Source organism: Monodelphis domestica, chromosome 7 (genome assembly GCF_027887165.1).
Source record: "Monodelphis domestica isolate mMonDom1 chromosome 7, mMonDom1.pri, whole genome shotgun sequence".
Taxonomy (NCBI): Eukaryota; Metazoa; Chordata; class Mammalia; order Didelphimorphia; family Didelphidae; genus Monodelphis; species Monodelphis domestica.
Window position 1 is genome coordinate 136208882 of NC_077233.1, and position 18876 is coordinate 136227757.

An 18876-nucleotide genomic window follows, 5' to 3' on the forward strand; every position below is an offset into this window, starting at 1 on the left:
CAAAATTTTTTTTTACTGATTTAGAAAAAAACCATAACAAAGTTCATTTGGAAGAACAAAAGATCAAGGATATCCAGGGAAATAATGAAAAAAAAATACAAAGGAAGGGGGTCTTGCAGTCCCAGATCTCAGACTATATTACAAAGCAGCGATCATCAAAACAATTTGGTACTGGCTAAAAGACAGAAAGGAGGATCAGTGGAATAGACTGGGGGCAAGCAACCTCAGCAAGACAGTATATGACAAACCCAAAGATCCCAGCTTTTGGGACAAAAATCCACTATTTCATAAAAACTACTGGGAAAATTGGAGGACAGTGTGGGAAAGATTAGGTTTAGATCAACACCTCACATCCTACACCAAGATAAATTCAAAATGGGTGAATGACTTGAACATAAAGAAGGAAACTATAAGAAAATTAGGCGAACACAGAATAGGATACATGTCAGACCTTTGGGAAGGGAAAGACTTCAAAACCAAGCAAGAATTAGAAAGAGTTACAAAATGCAAAATAAATAATCTGGATTACATCAAATTAAAAAGTTTTTGTACAAACAAAACCAATGTAACCAAAATCAGAAGGGTAGCAACAAATTGGGAAACAATCTTCATAAAAACCTCTGACAAAGGTTTAATTACTCAAATTTATAAAGAACTAAATCAATTGTACAAAAAATCAAGCCATTCTCCAATTGACAAATGGGCAAGGGACATGAACAGGCAGTTCGCAGCCAAAGAAATCAAAACTATTAATAAGCACATGAAGAAGTGTTCTACATCTCTTATAATCAGAGAGATGCAAATCAAAACAACTCTGAGGTATCACCTCACACCTAGCAGATTGGCTAACATGACAGCTATGGAAAGTAATGAATGCTGGAGGGGATGTGGCAAAGTGGGGACATTAATTCATTGCTGGTGGAGTTGTGAATTGATCCAACCATTCTGGAGGGCAATTTGGAACTATGCCCAAAGGGCGATAAAAGAATGTCTGCCCTTTGATCCAGCCATAGCACTGCTGGGTCTGTACCCCAAAGAGATAATGGACAAAAAGACTCGTACAAGAATATTCATAGCTGCGCTCTTAGTGGTGGCCCAAAACTGGAAAACGAGGGGATGCCCATCAATTGGGGAATGGCTGAACAAACTGTGGTATATGTTGGTGATGGAGTACTATTGTGCTAAAAGGAATAATAAAGTGGAGGAATTCCATGGAGACTGGAACGACTCCAGAAATTGATGCAGAGCGAGAGGAGCAGAACCAGGAGAACATTGTACGCAGAGACTGATACACTGTGGTACAATCGAAGGTAATGGACTTCTCCATTAGTATCAATGCAATGTCCCTGAACAATTTGCAGGGATCTAAAAAATACTACCCACAAGCAGAGGACAAACTGTGGGAGTAAAAACACCGATGAAAAGCAACTGCTTGACTACAGGGTTGGAGGGGATAAGACTGAGGAGAGACTCTAAATGAACACTATAATGCAAATTCCAACAACAGGGAAATGGGTTCGAGTCAAGAACACATGTTATAACCAGTGGAATCGTGCATCAGCTATGGGAGAGGGAAAGGTGGTGGCAGGGGGGGAGGGGAGGAAAAGAAAATGATCTTTGTTTCCAGTGAATAATGTATGGAAATGACCAAATAAAGTAATGTTTAAAATTAAAAAAAAAAAAAGAATGCTGAATTAATGGATTTCTGTAAGAACTGGAAAGACCTCCAAGAACTGATGTGCAGTGAAATAAGCAGAACGAGGAGAACATTGTACCCAGAGACTGAAACATTGTGGGACAATCAAATGCTACTAAAAGCAATGCAAGGATCCAGGACAATTCTACGGGACTTAGGAGAAAGAATGCTATCCACATGCAGAGAAAGAACTGAGGGAATAGAAATCCAGAAGAAAACATGTGATTCATCATTTGTTTGTACGAGTATGTCATTTGGGGTTTTGGTTTTAAAGGATTGATCTTTTATAAAAATGAATAATTTGGAAATGGGTTCAAGGAATAATATATTTATATATAATCCAATAGAGTTGCCTGTCAACTCCAGGAGCAAGGAGGAATGAGGGGAGGGAGAAAACATGAATCAAGTAACCATGGAAAAGATTAAAAACAAAACCCCCTCCAAAATTACACAGCTGAACCCAGGACCTCCTATCTCTAGGTGTGGCTCTCTATCCACTGGGCTGCCCCTGTGCTCAGCTTCTTTTAGCAATCTTTGGCTAGACAGTAAAAGTTGGCTCAAGCAGGTTTTTGGTAGCTTTGGTCTTTTTCCTTATTTGGGACCTAGTTATCACAAATCTAGATGATCTCTTTAGCAATGACAAGGAGGGCTTATGCTTTCAAATGTCTCAGAGAGAGTTTTTAATTATAAAGGAGCAGGACTCCATCCTGCTTACAAGGAGAGATTTTTCAAAGTGGGGTTATTATCTGAATTCCCTAGAAAGAAAGGAATGAGGTACAAACTTGTATCTCATTTTGAGGTTTGAGTCTCACAGAGACAATTTCAGAAATTCAATATAAAAAAAATAAATCCTCAAGTGATCAGGGATCCTTTCTCATGTGAAACCTTCAGAGTAGGGTCAAATCCTAAACAGTCAATGATGAATAAGGAGACAAGACTTACCAGGCCCTTCAAACAGCCACTCATCTCCTGCTATTCTCTCCCCTTTCTCATCTTCAAAGTCAAGCAAAGCCTTAAGGTGCAGTGCTGTATTGGGCAGAACCACCTGCAGTGGGGTTATGTCCTAGGAGAGAAGAAGAGAAATGCATGATCCTTCTTCTGGGGCCCTCAGAATGAGGGCTCTCAGATATCTGAAGAGGGAGACCTGAAATTCAAGGTGGGAGCCCCGTTTCAGAACCAGGTAATCAAGTTCTATCAGAAACAGAAAAGACTGAAAAGGGAATTCTCTCTAGTTTTGGTTTTCCTGAATTTTACTATCAGTGGAGCATCCTGAAGAACTGTATTTTGTGAATCAGGGAGCAGAAAACCCTTTACTAGACATAAGTAGTAAATGCCCAAATATCCCACTATCACGTGGAGTAGCAGATAGAAGACTGGACTTGGAATCCAAGGATCAAGGTCAGAGTCTTGACTCTTCCAATGACTAGCTTTGTGTAATCTTAGATAAGTTGATTAATCCCTCTGAGTCTCAGTTTCCACCTCTGTAAAAAGTGGAGGTTAAGACTCTTGGTCTACATTCAAATCTAGTTGGTGAAATGATGGGGATCTTGGAAGTGAGTGATAATGCCATCTTAGCATTTAGTGGCAGACTGGAATTATCTATAATTAGGAATATAAACACATTTTGTCATGTCCCTTGATTTTACAAGAATATATTTCAAAGGTTTCAGAGATTCTCAATTTAGAGTAGGTTGACAAAGGATTGAGGGGAAGGAGAGGGGGAAGAAGGCAATGAATGAATCCTGCTGGTGAACATAAATGATTTTCACTAGTAAGAAAAACGTCTTAACAAGAAGTCAAATGGTTATGGAGAGACATTACTGATAAATTCCAATTTTGGAAAGGCAAATGAGCAAAGTCTGAGCTGAGACAAAAATACAAAAATGGGTCCTGTAAGAATACCAGAAAGACTAAAATTCTGAAAGAGCTGGAACTTACAATAAATATTAATGATGACAAAATAGGGTTTTAAAAACTATGATAGAGGCAACAGACAGAAAGCAAAAAGAGAATCACTATTCAAGGTGTATGTAACAATGATAAAAGAAGGTAGATTTACTCATCTAATTTTGCTTGTTTTTTTCTCCACCAAGGAGAAAGTCCCTTAGGCCTGAGAAAGGCCAAACAAAAATGGTTAATGAACTGAAGTAAAAGTCAAGAGATGAAATTGTAGGTTATAACTGCTCTCAATTATTGTCAAGGCATTATGGCACTCTGTCCCAGAATCCTGGAAGAATTTGTATAAGCTATCAACCTGAATTACAAAAAAATAAATAAATAAAACCCACAACAAAAAACCAAAGTAGCAATAATAGAAGATCTTTAAAGAGGCAAGAAAAGATTGTAATCTGGGGTACTTCAATGCACAGGAGTACAAAAGTAGCCAAGAAGGGTAGAGTGTAAATCTTAAAATTGCTCAGACTATACATTAGATTTGATTAAGTTATTCCCCATTCTCTACAATGGAGGTACTTGGTCAGAAATGTATTGAGAACTTTAAAATTACTCCACCCTGCTCAGACAGTGCCTTAGGGGAAGATAAAGTGGCAAATTCCTGATTGAACAATGAAAAGTCCCCAATTCATATTTATAGTGAAGCAAAAACCCTAAGCTAGGTGATCTATTTTTAGATCTAATACAAAAGGGTGCTAAGTACCTATAAAGGTGAAATTAATCACTAAAAGGTCAAGCAACTTACAAAAGGCAAGTTTAACAAAAGAGGTGTGAAGTACTCAGAAGATATAATCTACCCAGAGAAGGTGAGAACTAAAGAGTGGTGAGAACTAAGAATGGGCAGTCCTAGGAAAAGGGTCTACTATGATTGGTAGATGTGAAAATTTAGGGAAGGTGACATAAGAGAAAATTTCTTTAAAAGGAGAATTCAGTTCAGTTTGGAAGCTGAATTGGAGCTCTGAACTCAGTTCAGGAGTTCAGTGGAGGGTTGGAGCTTGCTTGAGACACTTGTGGTGAATGATAAAGACTGACTCGCTCTCCCTTAGGCTCAGGCCTATTGGTCTAGGCCCTTTACTTTTTCTCTCTCTCTCCTTCCCTTAATTCCTTCATTTGTATTCATTAAAATCTCCATAAAACCCAGCTGACTTGGGTATTTTCATATTTGGGAATTTTCCCATGGTGACCACTTAATTTTTAGATTTTTAAATCAAGACACTAAAAATTATCTTTACAGTTTGGCCAAAGGCTTTACAGTTTTGGCAATTCACAGTCTTGGCAAACCATATTTTCACGGTTACAAGAGTTAAATAGTCTTATGGGAGGTGCAGCCTGAAGAAGCTGTTACATAAATTGTTTCACCTAACAAGTGAAAACCCACAGAGGAGGTTAGAAAGCCTGGGAGGGGAAGTTGGAGGCTGGGGAGGCAGACTGTCCTCAGGAAATTCATGGTTGAGGGGAACATGGCAAAAATCAGAACAAGAAGAATCAGAACAAATAATTCTGGATTGTTTCACTTTTTGTTTTTTTGATGAATTTACTGGATTTTTTAAAAAACCCTTACCTTCCATCTTGGAATCAATATTGAGTATTGGTTCCAAGGCAGAAGAGTGGTAAGGGCTAGGCAATGCGGGTTAAGTGACTTGCCCAGGGTTACACACCTGGGAAGTGTTTGAAGGCAGATTTGAACCTAGGATCTCCTGTCTCTAGACCTGGCTCTCAATCCACTGAACTACCCAGCTGCCCCCCGAGGTTACTGGATTTTGAAAATGCCACAGACAGTTTTCAGCAAGCCACCAGTCAAAATCTCTCACAATGTTGTTAAGGACAATATAGACAGATGTGGGGAATAGGTTAGCAATCAGGGAGAATTAGAAATAGGCAAAAGCCTGGACTTAAAAATAGAATGTAGCGTAGCAATCTAACCTGAAAGTAGCTCTCTAGAAGAATGCTTTACATAGGATGTGGTGTTGTCCTTAGTATTTGGGGAAAATGTAGATCTCATGAGGAAGAACAAATGTATAATGTGAAAGAATTGAGGTCCTTAGATAGTAGAACTGGTAGAACAGTGGACCAAATTTAGTAAGATTTTTTTTACCCTATTTAAAATCCTCCTACTGAAAAAGATAAAATTTTGGGAATAGTTAATATTAATTAATGATTTATTTAGTAAAAGTTAGTCTTAGTTGTTGGCCAGGCTTAGCGGCTAACTAGTATCAACACTTTCTTTAAGATGTAGTTACCTATAAATTCAGTAAAAATAATTCATTTAGTAGCATTTAAATTAAAACAAGAAATAATATATTTGTAGGACTAAGAATAGATACTAGATTAAGTTAGAGATCGTAGGTTTTAATTTTCCTTTCTGATAGCTGGCTGTTGAAGGGAGACTTCCCTTATTTCGGTGGCCTCAAGCCCTTTGCAATATTAAGTTCCTGAAAATTACAAAATTTCCCTGATATACTCATGCTGAAAATTGGCAATAATGAAAAAGTTAATGTAAGAATCATCTCCAAATTTTCAACCTCTCTGATATGTCAAAAACACCTCCTTGTTGTAAATCCTTTCTCTAAGTTTCTCTTTTCCTCCTTAAAAGAAGCTCTGTCAATCAGTCAGGTGTCTCTGACCAAACTGGAAATCAGACAACCATTGATCTGATATAACAACTGGTCATACATTAAAATCAATCAAGCTCAGAAGTTTGCTTTTCCCAGTCTTTTCCTTTTATAGGTAAAGAAGTTTATTTTAAATACACTGTAGTTTTGTTTTGTTTTTAATTGCACAAATATAGAATTGGGATGTAGGAGCAGACAAAAACTCTTAAGGAAAAGATCTGGGGTTAAGTATTCTACAAGCTCAAAATGGGCAAAACATGTTATGTAGCAAATCAAGTCAACATTTATTAAGCACCTATTATGTATTGGGCACTGTATAAAGCATTAGGGATACAGAAAGGAGCAGAAAGAAAAACATTCCCTGCCCTTGAGAAGCTTGCATACTAATGGAAGACAATACACATAAAGAACCTAAAAATGTGGGGAAGTGGAGAAAGTAGAGAGGTAAGGACAGAGAAAATCTGGGCAGCCAGGAGTGGAGCCCAGTAAAGAAGGAAGGCATGACTGGAATAGGTGCTGCAGAAATTTAACACTAGCTTGTACCCTTTTTTTGGCACCCTCAGATAACCTTTTGATTATAAAGAAGGTCTCACTTCTGAACCTCTGAACTGTATTTCTCTGAGGCCATGGATGAAGTCCTCCCTACCTTGCCAGAAGATGCTGTACCAGTACTGTGGGGCCATTCTAACACTCTCCTAGTGACTATTGGGATCTGGAAGATCCTGTCAAGACTGTGATCAGAGTCCTCCAAATCAGAGGGGGCTCAGGGAAATGGACATCATGAGGACCATAAATTGGAGTAGAGGAAGAAAATAGGGGCTTTTTGTCTTGGAATCAAGGACAGAGAAAGTGCTTAAGAGAACACTGAGGTGACCCTGATCTGGCTATACAGTTGACTAGGAGAGGAGGCTGCTAAAGGAATGGCCAGTCACACATGGCTGATGCCTCTTCTTTCTCTGGCCCACTTTTTATTATTTAATAATTATAAATTAAGATACAGTCTTTAGAGAATTTTAATCATAACAGGATGGCGACCACAAAGGGATAGAGTCTGAAATTCTCCTTTTTTTTGCCTTTTTCCAAATTGTTGGGTTTTTTGTTTTGTTTTGTTTTTTGTCACAAGGAGTGACTTATCTATAGAGTAGAAATTTTAAGTTTCAGGTTCCTGAAAAGTTCAGACTGTTCAGGAGAAACTTTGGATAAGGTTACGGTTTCTTTTATGTATCTACTTCTTGTGAACAGGCCTTCTATATGTTTGCCAATAATATTGTTTTCTTTTTGGTTAGAGAGAGAAGAAAAGCTGGCAAAGTAAACAGTGAAGTCAGCAAGATCTCTGTTAGGATCCTATCACAGAATGTTGCTAGGAAAGTCTCTCTCTCTTCCTGTCTCAAAGTACTAGCAAAGGAGCTCAAAGTAATAGCAGAGGAGCTATTTTTTCCTGAGGAAAACAGGATAATTATGGAAGTTCAGGAGAAGGGAAAGAATATAGGTTGTAGGGGAGAAGAAGTCTAATTATGGTAAACCAATACATTTACAATGGACAATATGTTCCATTTTTAATACATATATACTGCTGCTCCTCTGTCTAGAATAGTCATAGGCTCACAGGAGGCTAATGAAAGATAGGAAGGACCTTAAGTGCCATTCAGGTCCAATGCCTTCATTTAAGTGTGATGAAACAGACAAAGAGAGGTACTGGCGGTCATAAAATAAAGGAGGTGAGAAAGTATGAGTATGTTTGGGGAATGACAATCTACAAAGAATGTCAATGAGCAGAAGTGGAGGGATTTGGGTGTGTAGTGCAGGAAGGAACTCCTTGCTAATTTGACCCCCTTTTAGTGTCCACAAATACCCCTCACCCTCTGACTTCTAGCCCTAGCAGAGCAAAAGGACACAAGAGATATTCTAGGTACCTGTTCCAGCTCTTCCCCAGGGTACAATGGGAAGGGGTCCTGGGCCAGCCGGATCTCCAGGTCTGCATGCCGAAGTCGTGCTTGTCCTGTAGCTTCCTCAAATAGCACAAAGCCCTCTTTATCCCGGGCTACAGGGTTGGCTACAATGCAGTAATGTCGTGGTGGGACTGTCACCATACGTGATGGGGGAAACAGTACCCTGGTGAATAGAGGCAAAGTATAAGGGACTGTAAAGACCTTCTTTCCTCCTCTAACTCTTGTAACCCGGCTGGACATATCTAGAGAAAGAGAGAGTAGGCCAATGCTATAGCTGGAGGATGGAAAATAAGACATAAACTCCAAGATAACAAAAAATTAGAATAAATGAACAAGAAATGTATTTCTCCAATAGGCCAGAATCCTTTGCCTGCTCACACATTGACTTGAGAGAGATATCACTCCTACCTGGAAATAAGAACAGAGATGAATGATCTGGAGAGGATTTAGCCAGTTCAACAAGTATTCCTTCCCCAAATTTTCCCTTTTAATATATTTTTAATATTTAATTTAATATATGTAATTATCATTTTATAATTATATATTATATATAAAAATTAAAAATTTAATAAATTTAATAAATAATTTAATATTTATTTAATATATTTTCTAGGACTCAGTGGTTCCTGATCTCAAACCAACCTTTCATTGTCCTGCCGGATGTAGGTTTTGGGCCCAACCTCCACATGGGATACATTGCTGTTCTGGTCAAGCACATGGATGAAGTGGTATGGGGGGATTCGGATGATGGAATCTCCTCCCTTATTTGCCATGGTGATTTCGGAGTTAGGAAGGCAGGAGTCAGATCTGGTTAAAACAGGATCCCTGGGGTGGGGAGAAAGAATACAAATGAATGATGGAAAGGGCCACCGAGAGCAAAGGAGTAACATGAAGGGAGGGAATGTGATACAGCCATGAATAAATGTTGGGGCCTGACCCATTTGTGTTTTTTTTCTCTCTCTCTCTCTGATTGAACCCTGACATCAACAGGGATGGAATATTATTTTGTGATATGATTAGGAATTATAATATTTTGCCCCTGAAAGATCATTTGAGGGCATATTCTCCAGATTGTAGAATCTTGTGAGCTCCAAAGCAAATATATTGGAATTTGAGGCTGCCATTTGGAGACTTGTCTTTTGCCCAAGGTTAAAACGAAAAAGACTTAGGAATAAAAAGGGTTTTGTGCTACAATATGAAAACTGCTATGGGTGGATGTTTGTCCTTGGAAAAAGTTGAGATGACCTTGGTATGACCTTAGAAGGATCATCTAGACTCAGTTTCCTGATTGTACTATTTCCTTTTGTTGTTGGGGACAGGTACCCTTTGCAAGAATGCAAAACTCCAAAAGTTAGCTTAAAAATAAAAAGAGAAATTTATTAATTTGGTAGTAATGTTGAAAGGTTAGGAGACAGGTGCAAGAGCAAACACTGCCTCCTAGAGGGGATGGATTCTGGGCTTTTTATACCTTTTTGACAGCGGGGTCCATGTGACCAAGGATGAGAGAAAGGAACGAGGTTGGGCAAAAGTTGGGGATGTTTGTCACCTGACTGGGGCTGGAGTGATGTTTAGTGTCCCAAAGATACAGGGTTTGACTGGGCATAGTATGGGACAAGTAGATGTCCTAGATTACAACCTGATGGTATCAGAGCATATCAGAAGATGTATATCTTTGTCCATTTTGAAATCTAGGGGAGAATCCAAGAGGAATACTTCTCTCAGGGGTCTTTGCTTATTGTGAGTCTCTGGGGCCCAGAGTCACCTTTTCCTCAGCATTACAAGAATGCAAGGAGGGAAAGGAATTTTCCTGCTTTTTCTTTGACCTGAAACACTTTTGGAGTTTTGGGGGTGTCCAAAGGGAAACCCAGGGTCCTTTGCCACTTTCATAACAGTTAATTTCCCCACCTGGTTTATCTTGACCCTGACTTTTGATACCATGTGAATAATGTGGGTTTACTATTACTATTTACTATTACTAATAATTGGTTGTCAAATATGACTCATGTCTAGAATCAAAGAGAGCTAAGGGAGTTTTTTTCCCTGTTATGTTATGTCAGGTCAATCTGTACTCTTGAGGGGATGAATCTTGACGCTGTGATCTTCCTTTTCCCTTTTGTAGCAAATTTCAATAATTTGGCTGTGAACTGTAGGAGTTTTGTAACTATTATACTGAATACTAATTGATTGATCCTGGAACATCTCTGAGTTACTACAACAGGACATAAATATGAAAAATCTTACATTTTTTTCCCCTTTCAATTTAATTTCCCCTCAATTATGTGTAAAAGCAGTTTCCAACATTTTAAAAAAGAACTTTGTCTCAAATTCTTTCCCTTCCTCACCTCCCCACTGAGATGGTAAGCAATCTGATACAGATTTTACATTGGCAATCATATAAAACATTTTCCCATATTAAATCCTTTTGCAGAAGAAAACTCAACCAAAAAAAAAGAATAAAGTAAAAAAAGTTTGCTTTGGTCTGGATACAGACTCCATTAGTTCTTTCTCTGGAAGCAGATGACTTTTTTTTTTTTAATCACAAGTCCTTTGAAATTATTTTGGATAATTGTATTGTTGAAAATAACTAAGTTATTTACTCACAGTTGTTCACTTCACTCTGCTTCAGTTTGTTTAAGTCTTTCCAGGTTTTTCTGAGCTCCTCTTGCTCAACATTTCTTTCAGCACAAAAATATTCCATTACTATCACGTATTATAATTTACTCAGCTATTCTTCAATTGAAAGGTATCTGCTCACTTTCCAATTCTTTGCCCGCATAAGAGTTGCTTTAAATGTGTGTGTATGTATACGTACATACATATATGTATCCCCTGCCCCTTTTTGGTTTTATTTCTTTGTGTACTACAAACTTAGTAATGGTATTGCTGGGTCAAAGGATATATTCTGTTTTATAGCCCTTTGGGCATTGGTCCAAATTGCTCTCTAGAACAACTGAATCAGTTTACAACTCCTCCAATAGTGCATCCATGTTTCAATTTTCCCACTTTCCTTCCAAGTTTTGTCATAAGCCAATATGACTGATGTGGGATGGAAGCTCAAAATTGTTTTAATTAGAATTTCTTTGATTAATAGTGATTTAGAGCATTTTTTTTGCATGACTATGGAGAGCTTTAATTACTTTGAGAACTGTCTGTTCATATCTTTGAACATTTATCAATTGGGGAATGACATAATTCTCATACATTTGACTCATTTCTCTATGTAGTTGAATAATTAGGTTTTTATTAGAATTCTTTAAAATTTTTTGTACTTTTATAATTACTGTCCTATTCTCCATTCTATTTTCCCCTGTTTAGTTTCTGACCACATCCCCCAATTTGCCCTTTTATCTATTAGCCCTGCACCACTTCTCTTATTCCCTTCTCCTCCTACTTTCCTGAGGAGTAAAATGGATTTTTATCCCTAATTGTGTATGTTCTCCCCAATTTGGATGAGAGTAAGGTTCCCTTCCCACATCTCCTATCTTCCCCTCCACTGTAAAGGCTCTTTAATGCTTCTTTTATGTGCAACAATTTATCCCATTCTTTTTTTCCCTTTCCCCTTGACCCAATGCATTCCTCTCTCACACCTTATTTTTATTTTTTTTAGATATCATCCTATAATATTCAACTGACACCCTTGCCCTCTCATTGCATATTACATCTAACTGCTCTAATGATAAAGTTCTTAATCTTCCCATATAGAGATGTAAGCCTTATTGTCTTTTGATTTCTTTCTTGTTTACTTTTTTATGCTTCTTTTGCATTTTGTATTTGAGAGTCAAATTTTCTATTCAGCTCTATTCTTTTCATTAGGAATGTCTGAAATTCTTCCATTTCATTGAATACTCATTTCTCCCCCCCCCCAAAAAAAAATCATGCTTGGTTTCATTGGGTAACTCTCTGATCCTTTAATGTAGGATCTGCTAAATCTTATGTTATTCTGACTATCAGTGTGGCTCCCTAATATTTGAATTATTTCTTTTTGACTGCTTGCAGTATTTTCTCCTTGACCTGGGTGTTCTGGGATTTGGCTATAATATTCCTGGAAGTTATCCTTTTGGGAATCTCTTTCAGGAAGTGATCAGTAGAATTTTTCAATTTCTGTTTTACCCCCTGGTTCTAGACTCCGTAATCTCCTTCTGAGCAGTTGTCTGACTCTTTACCATCTTTGACTGAGAGCCCCACAAGCCTTTCTAAGGTGATTCAGCTGCTCCCAAGGTCTGCTACTATAGTAGAGCCTGCCTTGGCATCTTGCTTTGAGTCCCACTCCCACCCCACTGCCCTAGATCTTTCATGCCGTCTTCTAAGCTGGGCTGCAAAATTATTTCACCTTGTCTTTTTGTGGGTTGTGCTGCTCCAGAATTGATTTTAAGGTGTTTTACTGTAGTTGTTTATTGGATAATCTTGTAGAGATAAGGTAGGTCTGTATACATTCTCCATCATTTTGGTTCTGCCCTGTGTGTGTAGTGGGGGTAGGTTTGTCCCAAGATAATCCAATTCCCCAAATGGTCCTATGCTATTTGTTATACTCCAACTTTCAAGGTCTGCTCCCTTGCCTGATTTCAATGTTAGGGAACAAGTTCAAATCTAACTATTTTAATCTGTGTTTGTGGTCAAATTATAAGGATGATATTCTCTAAAGGGAGGATTAGACAAAGTAATAAGTAAAGATATAAAAGTTTTCTAATTAAATGGAACAGTAAATTTTGAGAAAGCAACAGGAACTAAAATATATACATATGTATATGATAGACTTCCAAATGTATTTAGTATGGAAATTTTAGTAACAAGTTCTCAAAACTGGATTAAGGATTTTACATATACAATTCCATTGAAATTTTAAAGAAAGTGAAATTATTTTCCCATTTTAAAGTATCTACCTAACAATTTTAAAAGACAGAAAGGTTATTTTGCCAACTTAGACTCTCTTGAATTTTTCTGTAGATTCTTATATTAGGTACAAAGTTTAGGTAAAATAATTTGGCAGGATTATCAGAGCGGTTTTAGCTTTTGCTGCTAATCTTGGCTCTGCTCCCTAGTAAAGTAATTTAGAACCAAAGAAGCAGTGCCTCCTTCAGAGCTGTCCTGAGAATGAGTCTTACTCCAGAATATCCAAGAGAAGATATTTCTGGGGTTCACATGAGTACATGGGACATCTGAGACATAAGACAAAATGTGATGATTAAGCAGACTTTTGAACTGGGTCTCTAGGATACAAAAGAAATCTGATGTGATTTAATACTGATAGTCCATATGCTTGAAATCTCAAGCTCTTATCTCCTCAGTTATTTCAGATTTCACCCATCAAAGTTTTTGGGTAAAGCCAGTCAGAGAAAGGTCTCAGACCCCTGGATCAGCAGAGAAGCTTCATAGAAGATTAAGATGAGGTAGGATTTCCCCTTGATTTCAAATTCTTCTCTACCTCCCCAACCTTACCCTTTCTAACTTGGCTTTGACACTATCTTCCAAGCCACCCAGGCTTACAACCCAGATGCCATCTTTGACCCATCATTCTTACTTTCCCCCCTATGGGATCTGTTGCCAAGTCCTGACATTGCCACCTTTTGTGACATCTCTCTTACATGTCTAGTCCCCTTCTCTCCTTTGACACTAACTACCTTGGAAGAGACCCTCATCACCTTGTCTGGTCTTCCTGGTGGATCTCTGCCTCAAGTCTCTCCTCACTACAGTCCATCCCAGACTAACTTCAATCATTCACCAAAGTGATTTTTCTAAAGTGCATGTAACCATGTTACACACCCTCTCCCCCACCGACTCAAAGTCTAATGGCTCCCTATTACCTCTAGGATCAAATAAAAACCCTTCTGCTCGCCTTTGAAAACCCTTCACAAGTTGCTTCCTACAGTTCCAGTCTTTTTTACACTTTTCTCACTTCCATCTAACTCTACAATCTAATACACTGGCCTCTTGGTTATTCCTTGTACAAGACACTCCATCTCCTGAATTTTTCCTCCCTTCTGCCTAAACTCATACCATCACCTAGCACCTGTTATCCAGAGGGTATAAAAAACCCAGAATCCACCCCCCCCCAGCAGTACCCACTCTCTCTGTCCTTCTAGCCAATTCAACATGAATTCTAAATTTTTTATTTCTATTTCTAAGTCTTGCATTCTTGTCCTGAACTCTAGGGGTTCACCCCAAGGCACCTCATAACAGAATTAATGCTAGTAGCATTTGTGCCAATGTTTTTATTTCTGGGGGGCAGGTGTTTTAATTTGGCCTAACCAACAAATAATTATAATAGTTGGCAATGTATATTAGCTAAGAACAATCCTCCTGAGCTTCCTCAATGCAATCATCTCCCTTTGATAGATGAGAAGGGCCTGAGGAAGGGAAATTTTTTTGCCCAGGGTCTTCTAGCTACTAAGGATCTGAGGCCAGATCTGAACCCAGACACCCCCCAGCTCTACCCACTACACCTCCTAGTTGGGAATAGGTCAGACTGCTTCCTGCTTTTCCTTAGGCAAGTCCAAGGGCTGGCCTAGAACCAGAATGAGTCAGGGACTAAAGAACCTGAGGGAAGGGTGGGTCCAGAGACACTCATTCCAGGGAGTACTTTGGTCCTAGTGGCAAAGTGACATTTCTGGGAGCAGAGGATCTCCTATCATCACTCTGAATTTAAAGGAGAGGAACAGTTAACTAAAATCACCCCTCAAGGCTCTGGAGTCACTTCACCCCAACTGCCTGGCCCTGAACACTCTTCTGCCTAGTCTAACACAGATGGTAAGAGTCAAAAAATGACCAAAAAAAAGGAATGAAAATTTCCCCATGGATTTGAGGCGTTGTGCAAGTTAAGTGAGCTCGGAGGACTGTTAAAATCTGTGGGTATGTGTGGCCTCCCCAGCATCCTCAGGTCTCATTTGGTAGTCCTAGAGCTCCCAGAATCACAGTCCTCCTTCCCCTTGGGAAAAGTGTTTCCATGAGGCCAGGCTGATCCCCAAAGTCAAACCCCTCCAAGGGGGAGGGAAAAGTGGGAGCTTGACCCTGACAGCCCGTGCTTTCCTCCTCGGTCCTGTCTGCTCCAGAAGAGATCTTAGATCAAGTGTGCCAGGGAGCCAAGAGGAAGCCTTGTCCAGTCTGTGCCAAGGACAGATAAGAGGCCAGGGTGGGGCAGTACAGGAAGGCTAAGCTCGGCTCTAAAGTTCTTTTACCACAAATCCCCGGGGTAGGGGATTTTTTTTTTTTTAACCACAAATCCCACTTGGTAGGATGGGTCTTCTCAGAGGACCCCCAAAACTTCTTCCCAGCAGTACATCCCTCTTATTTGGACTGCTGCCAAGTGCCCTTTCCAGAATTTAAGGAGGTTGCCTAGGGAAGAGCATGTTCCTCTCCACAATGCCTAAGAGCCTTCCTTACTAGCAAGGGCACCGCACGGAATACACGAAAGGCTGAGGGACCTGCGGATGGGAGACGGGGTGAGGACAAGCTCATCCGGGCCCGCTAAGTACACTTTAGGCTGCTGCTTCGTGAACATTTCCAAGGTCTCCAGGGCATCGGAGCCGTCTTCCACACTCACCTGGCCGTGTCCTAACAATCCTTATGGAAAGAGTGGGGCGAGAGGGGGCACTTACGGCTGGGTCTCGGGGCCACTGGGTTGGGACTGGTTTCGACGTTGCCGACGTCTCATCCCTCTGAAGACTCCGGAATTTCCCCCCCCCCCCCCCCCCCCCCCCGCCCCACGCCCGCTTTTTATGGACTTCCTGGTAGACGAGCCCAAGCACGTGGAGGGGTGGGGTTGGAGCATTTAAAGAGCCCACAGCGAGAGTCTGTGGAAGGGCTGCCTCCGGCTCTCCTGCGGCGGGACCCTTAGGAAGTTCCCGGCGCTCCCTCCCTCCGCTAGGTTTCATAACCTCCCCCTCTTTTTGGGGGTGGAGGGAGACTGGGAGGAAGAGCCAGGGCTTTTTGGAAGATAAGTCTCTTGAACCCAACTCCCGAGGAATCCTGGGGGGCTTATTTCTCCCCGCCTGCAGGAACAGCAAAGCTGCCAGAACTTCTGCGGTTCCCTCCGCAGCAAGGAGCCCTCCTCTGTAGCCAGCGGATAAAGGGGAGTGGTGAGGGGGACTAGCTGTCTGTATAGATACAAGTCTTTATTTATGTTGGCCTAAAAAACCTCTGGATGTAACTGCTCAGTTACAAAAACACAGCCACCGAAACACAGTCCACCCCACCACTTTGCTCTCCTCCAGCCGCTAGCTTCTTCTCCAGCCGGCCTCGTGCCAGGCTCGCTCACGGTCTGGGGGGCTGCAGGGGGGAGTCCCCTGTTCCCTCAGTATTTGCGCTGCCTCAAGAAGAGCCCTCCTCCGGTGGGTCGGACGGGAGTGGTCGAAGGCGAAGGGTCTTCCGAGTCTAGGCTAAAGAGATCTCGGCCAGTCCTGAGGATCTGCTCCTCCAGCTTCTTGTGCCGCTTCATGTCCGACAGAACCTTGTCGAGGCGGGCCTCGCGCTTCTGGCTCCGGGCCGAGCTCCCTGGAGGACCGCACGGGATGGGAAGACTGAGGACCAGTGCCCACTGCCCCACTACCGCTAGGAGATCCGGGGAGTCGCTAAACTCGATTACACAAACTCCACTGCTCTGGGGAATGGGCCCTTGGCCCTAAGCCTAGCGGGCCTAGAGGGGAAGAATGATCTGAACTTCCCACCTGCTCCCCTCCCCTTCAGTTTCCACATAAGCTTCCCAACTCCGTACCTGGGGTACGTCTTCTGTCAATCAGAGAATCCTTGGGCGTCATGGGCTCATCATCGAAGTCAAATTCTGTGGGCACATGAGGTCTGGGACCCGGCAAAAAGAGAGAGAGGCTGTGGGCAACTTCTTTGGTTAAACATACCCCAACTGCTGAGGTGGGGACAAGGGGGGTGGGGGCAGAACTGAGGGGCCAGAGAGGTCCCCCTCAGCTTTTTTTCTTCAACTTGCTTCCGGGGTTTCTTTTTCTTCTCTGCCCTTTAATTCCTTCCTGCTCAGTTTATTCCTTGGCCTCCCAACCCCTTCATCTTTCCTTAGGCATTCATCCTACTTTACTGGTAGTGAAGTGGATAGAATATTGGGCCTGGAGTTAGGAAGACCCGAGATCAGATGAAATCTCCCGCCCTTACCAGTTGTGTGACACTTAACCACTGCCTCCCTCAGTTTCCTCGTCTGTAAAATGGGGATCATAAAAGCACCTGCTTCCCTCAGGATCAAATGAGGTAATATTTGTAAAGCACATAGTGAATACTCTATAAATGAAAGCTATTGTCAGTTGTAGCCCATTCCCTCCCATCCCTTGGTACCCAAGAGCAGGAGGCTGCCTCACTCAACTCACTTTTCCTCTTCCTCCTCCTCCGCCTCAGGCTCTTCATCTGATTTTTCTTCCTCACTCTGGACTTCTGGAGTGGGAGGCCTGCGGGGTAGAACCTCAGCCTGGAGCTCCAGAGTCCCATGGGTAGCCAGCAGCTCATAGAGCTTTCTAATTTCTGCAGGGGGTGGCATCCAGGGTTCCCCATCCTGGGGTAACTCTAGCTCTTCATCGCTGCAAGGCACACACCAATCTTCCTTTCCCTCATCTTCTTCATCATCTTCTTCTTCCTCCTCTGAGGTACCCGTTGGCTCTACCTGTGCCTCTTCAAGGACTGGTTCCTCAGCTTCCACCTCCACCTGGACTTCTTCTCTGGCCCTTTCCCTTCCCTCCTCCTCCACCTCTTGGGTCGAGTCAGTCCGGGCAGGGGCCCCCGCAGGGTCCTCCACAGCCAAAGCTTCCAGGCCAGAAGTCACCTCCCCTTCCCCTGGCTCCAACGCTGCAGTGGTCACCACCAAGGACTCCATGGCCCTGGGCCAAGGCCCTAGAACCTCTGGGGAAGAAGCCCAACAATGACTGATAGCTTGAGAGTTTGAGGGCCTGGTGCCCTGGGGATAAGGGGGTGCGGGAGTCAATAGGGGATCACCAATTCCTAACGAAGGAGTAGGATCCGCTGGAGGGTTCTTGAGGGGATCTTGAGGCTGAGAGCAAAAGGGCTAGCTGCATCCCTCCCCTCTCCTCATTCCCTGCCAGTACCCCAAAAGCCTACACTGTGGGCTTTGGGGCTCTCCCCCCCAAGAATCTTAAAACGTAGGGGACAGGAAAAGTAATTTTTTACAAAAAGCCACGCCCCCATCCCCAATTTATAACGCCACCTCGAAAGAAAAGGCCACACACCTAGATGAGGCGGAGTCTTCAGCCTCTCTCCCCCTTGCCCCCCGGGGGTCAGACACGGACAGGACTGGGGGAGGGGCCGGTAAGCGAGAAAAGTCCACGAGCGCGCGCTTTTCCCACGTTAACTCCACCCCTTCCCCACTCTCCGCTCCAGCGACCGCGGCGCGCGCATCCACGTGAGTCCCCTAGAAGTCGATCTCGGGACCAACTCCCACGGCCGTTCCACGTCGAGCCGCGTCCTTGCCCCTAGCGCGAGGAGGAGATCCGATACGCACCTGGTGCAGCACCCTTGCCCACCCCCTTCCTCACCCCCTAACTCCGATCATGGTAGGCGCATGCGCCTGGAGCAGGACTCGCCGCTCCAGGGTTGAGGGAAAAGCCCTGTAATGCTGCGGGTCTGGCGTCTGCCAGAAATTAAGATGGCTACCAAGGCAGCGCATGCGCACCGCACCAAAGATGCCTGGCGTAGACTCAATCGT

The 18876-nt window shown here is 42.2% G+C and overlaps 2 protein-coding genes across 2 annotated transcripts in view; both read right to left on the reverse strand.

The window, feature by feature from the left end:
* The window catches only part of MVP (major vault protein), a 31441-nt gene extending 15522 nt beyond the window's left edge, over positions 1-15919 (reverse strand). The window contains exons 1-4 of the mRNA XM_001368177.4: positions 15803-15919; positions 8853-9035; positions 8175-8373; positions 2639-2759 (exon numbers count right to left, since the gene is read on the reverse strand). Coding sequence (XP_001368214.2) covers positions 2639-2759; positions 8175-8373; positions 8853-9035; positions 15803-15858 — 559 coding nt within the window. The 5' untranslated portion in view covers positions 15859-15919. The remainder of the gene's footprint in view (positions 1-2638; positions 2760-8174; positions 8374-8852; positions 9036-15802) is intronic.
* Positions 15920-16297: 378 nt separating this feature from the next.
* On the reverse strand, positions 16298-18817 carry PAGR1 (PAXIP1 associated glutamate rich protein 1). The gene is made up of 4 exons (XM_016424191.2): positions 18401-18817; positions 17531-18056; positions 16918-17000; positions 16298-16697 (listed from the first exon to the last, which is right to left on the reverse strand). Exons 2-4 carry the CDS (start codon positions 18028-18030, stop codon positions 16498-16500), a joined length of 783 nt encoding a protein of 260 aa, XP_016279677.1. The 5' UTR covers positions 18031-18056; positions 18401-18817; the 3' UTR covers positions 16298-16497.
* Between the last annotated feature and the right edge of the window lie 59 nt (positions 18818-18876).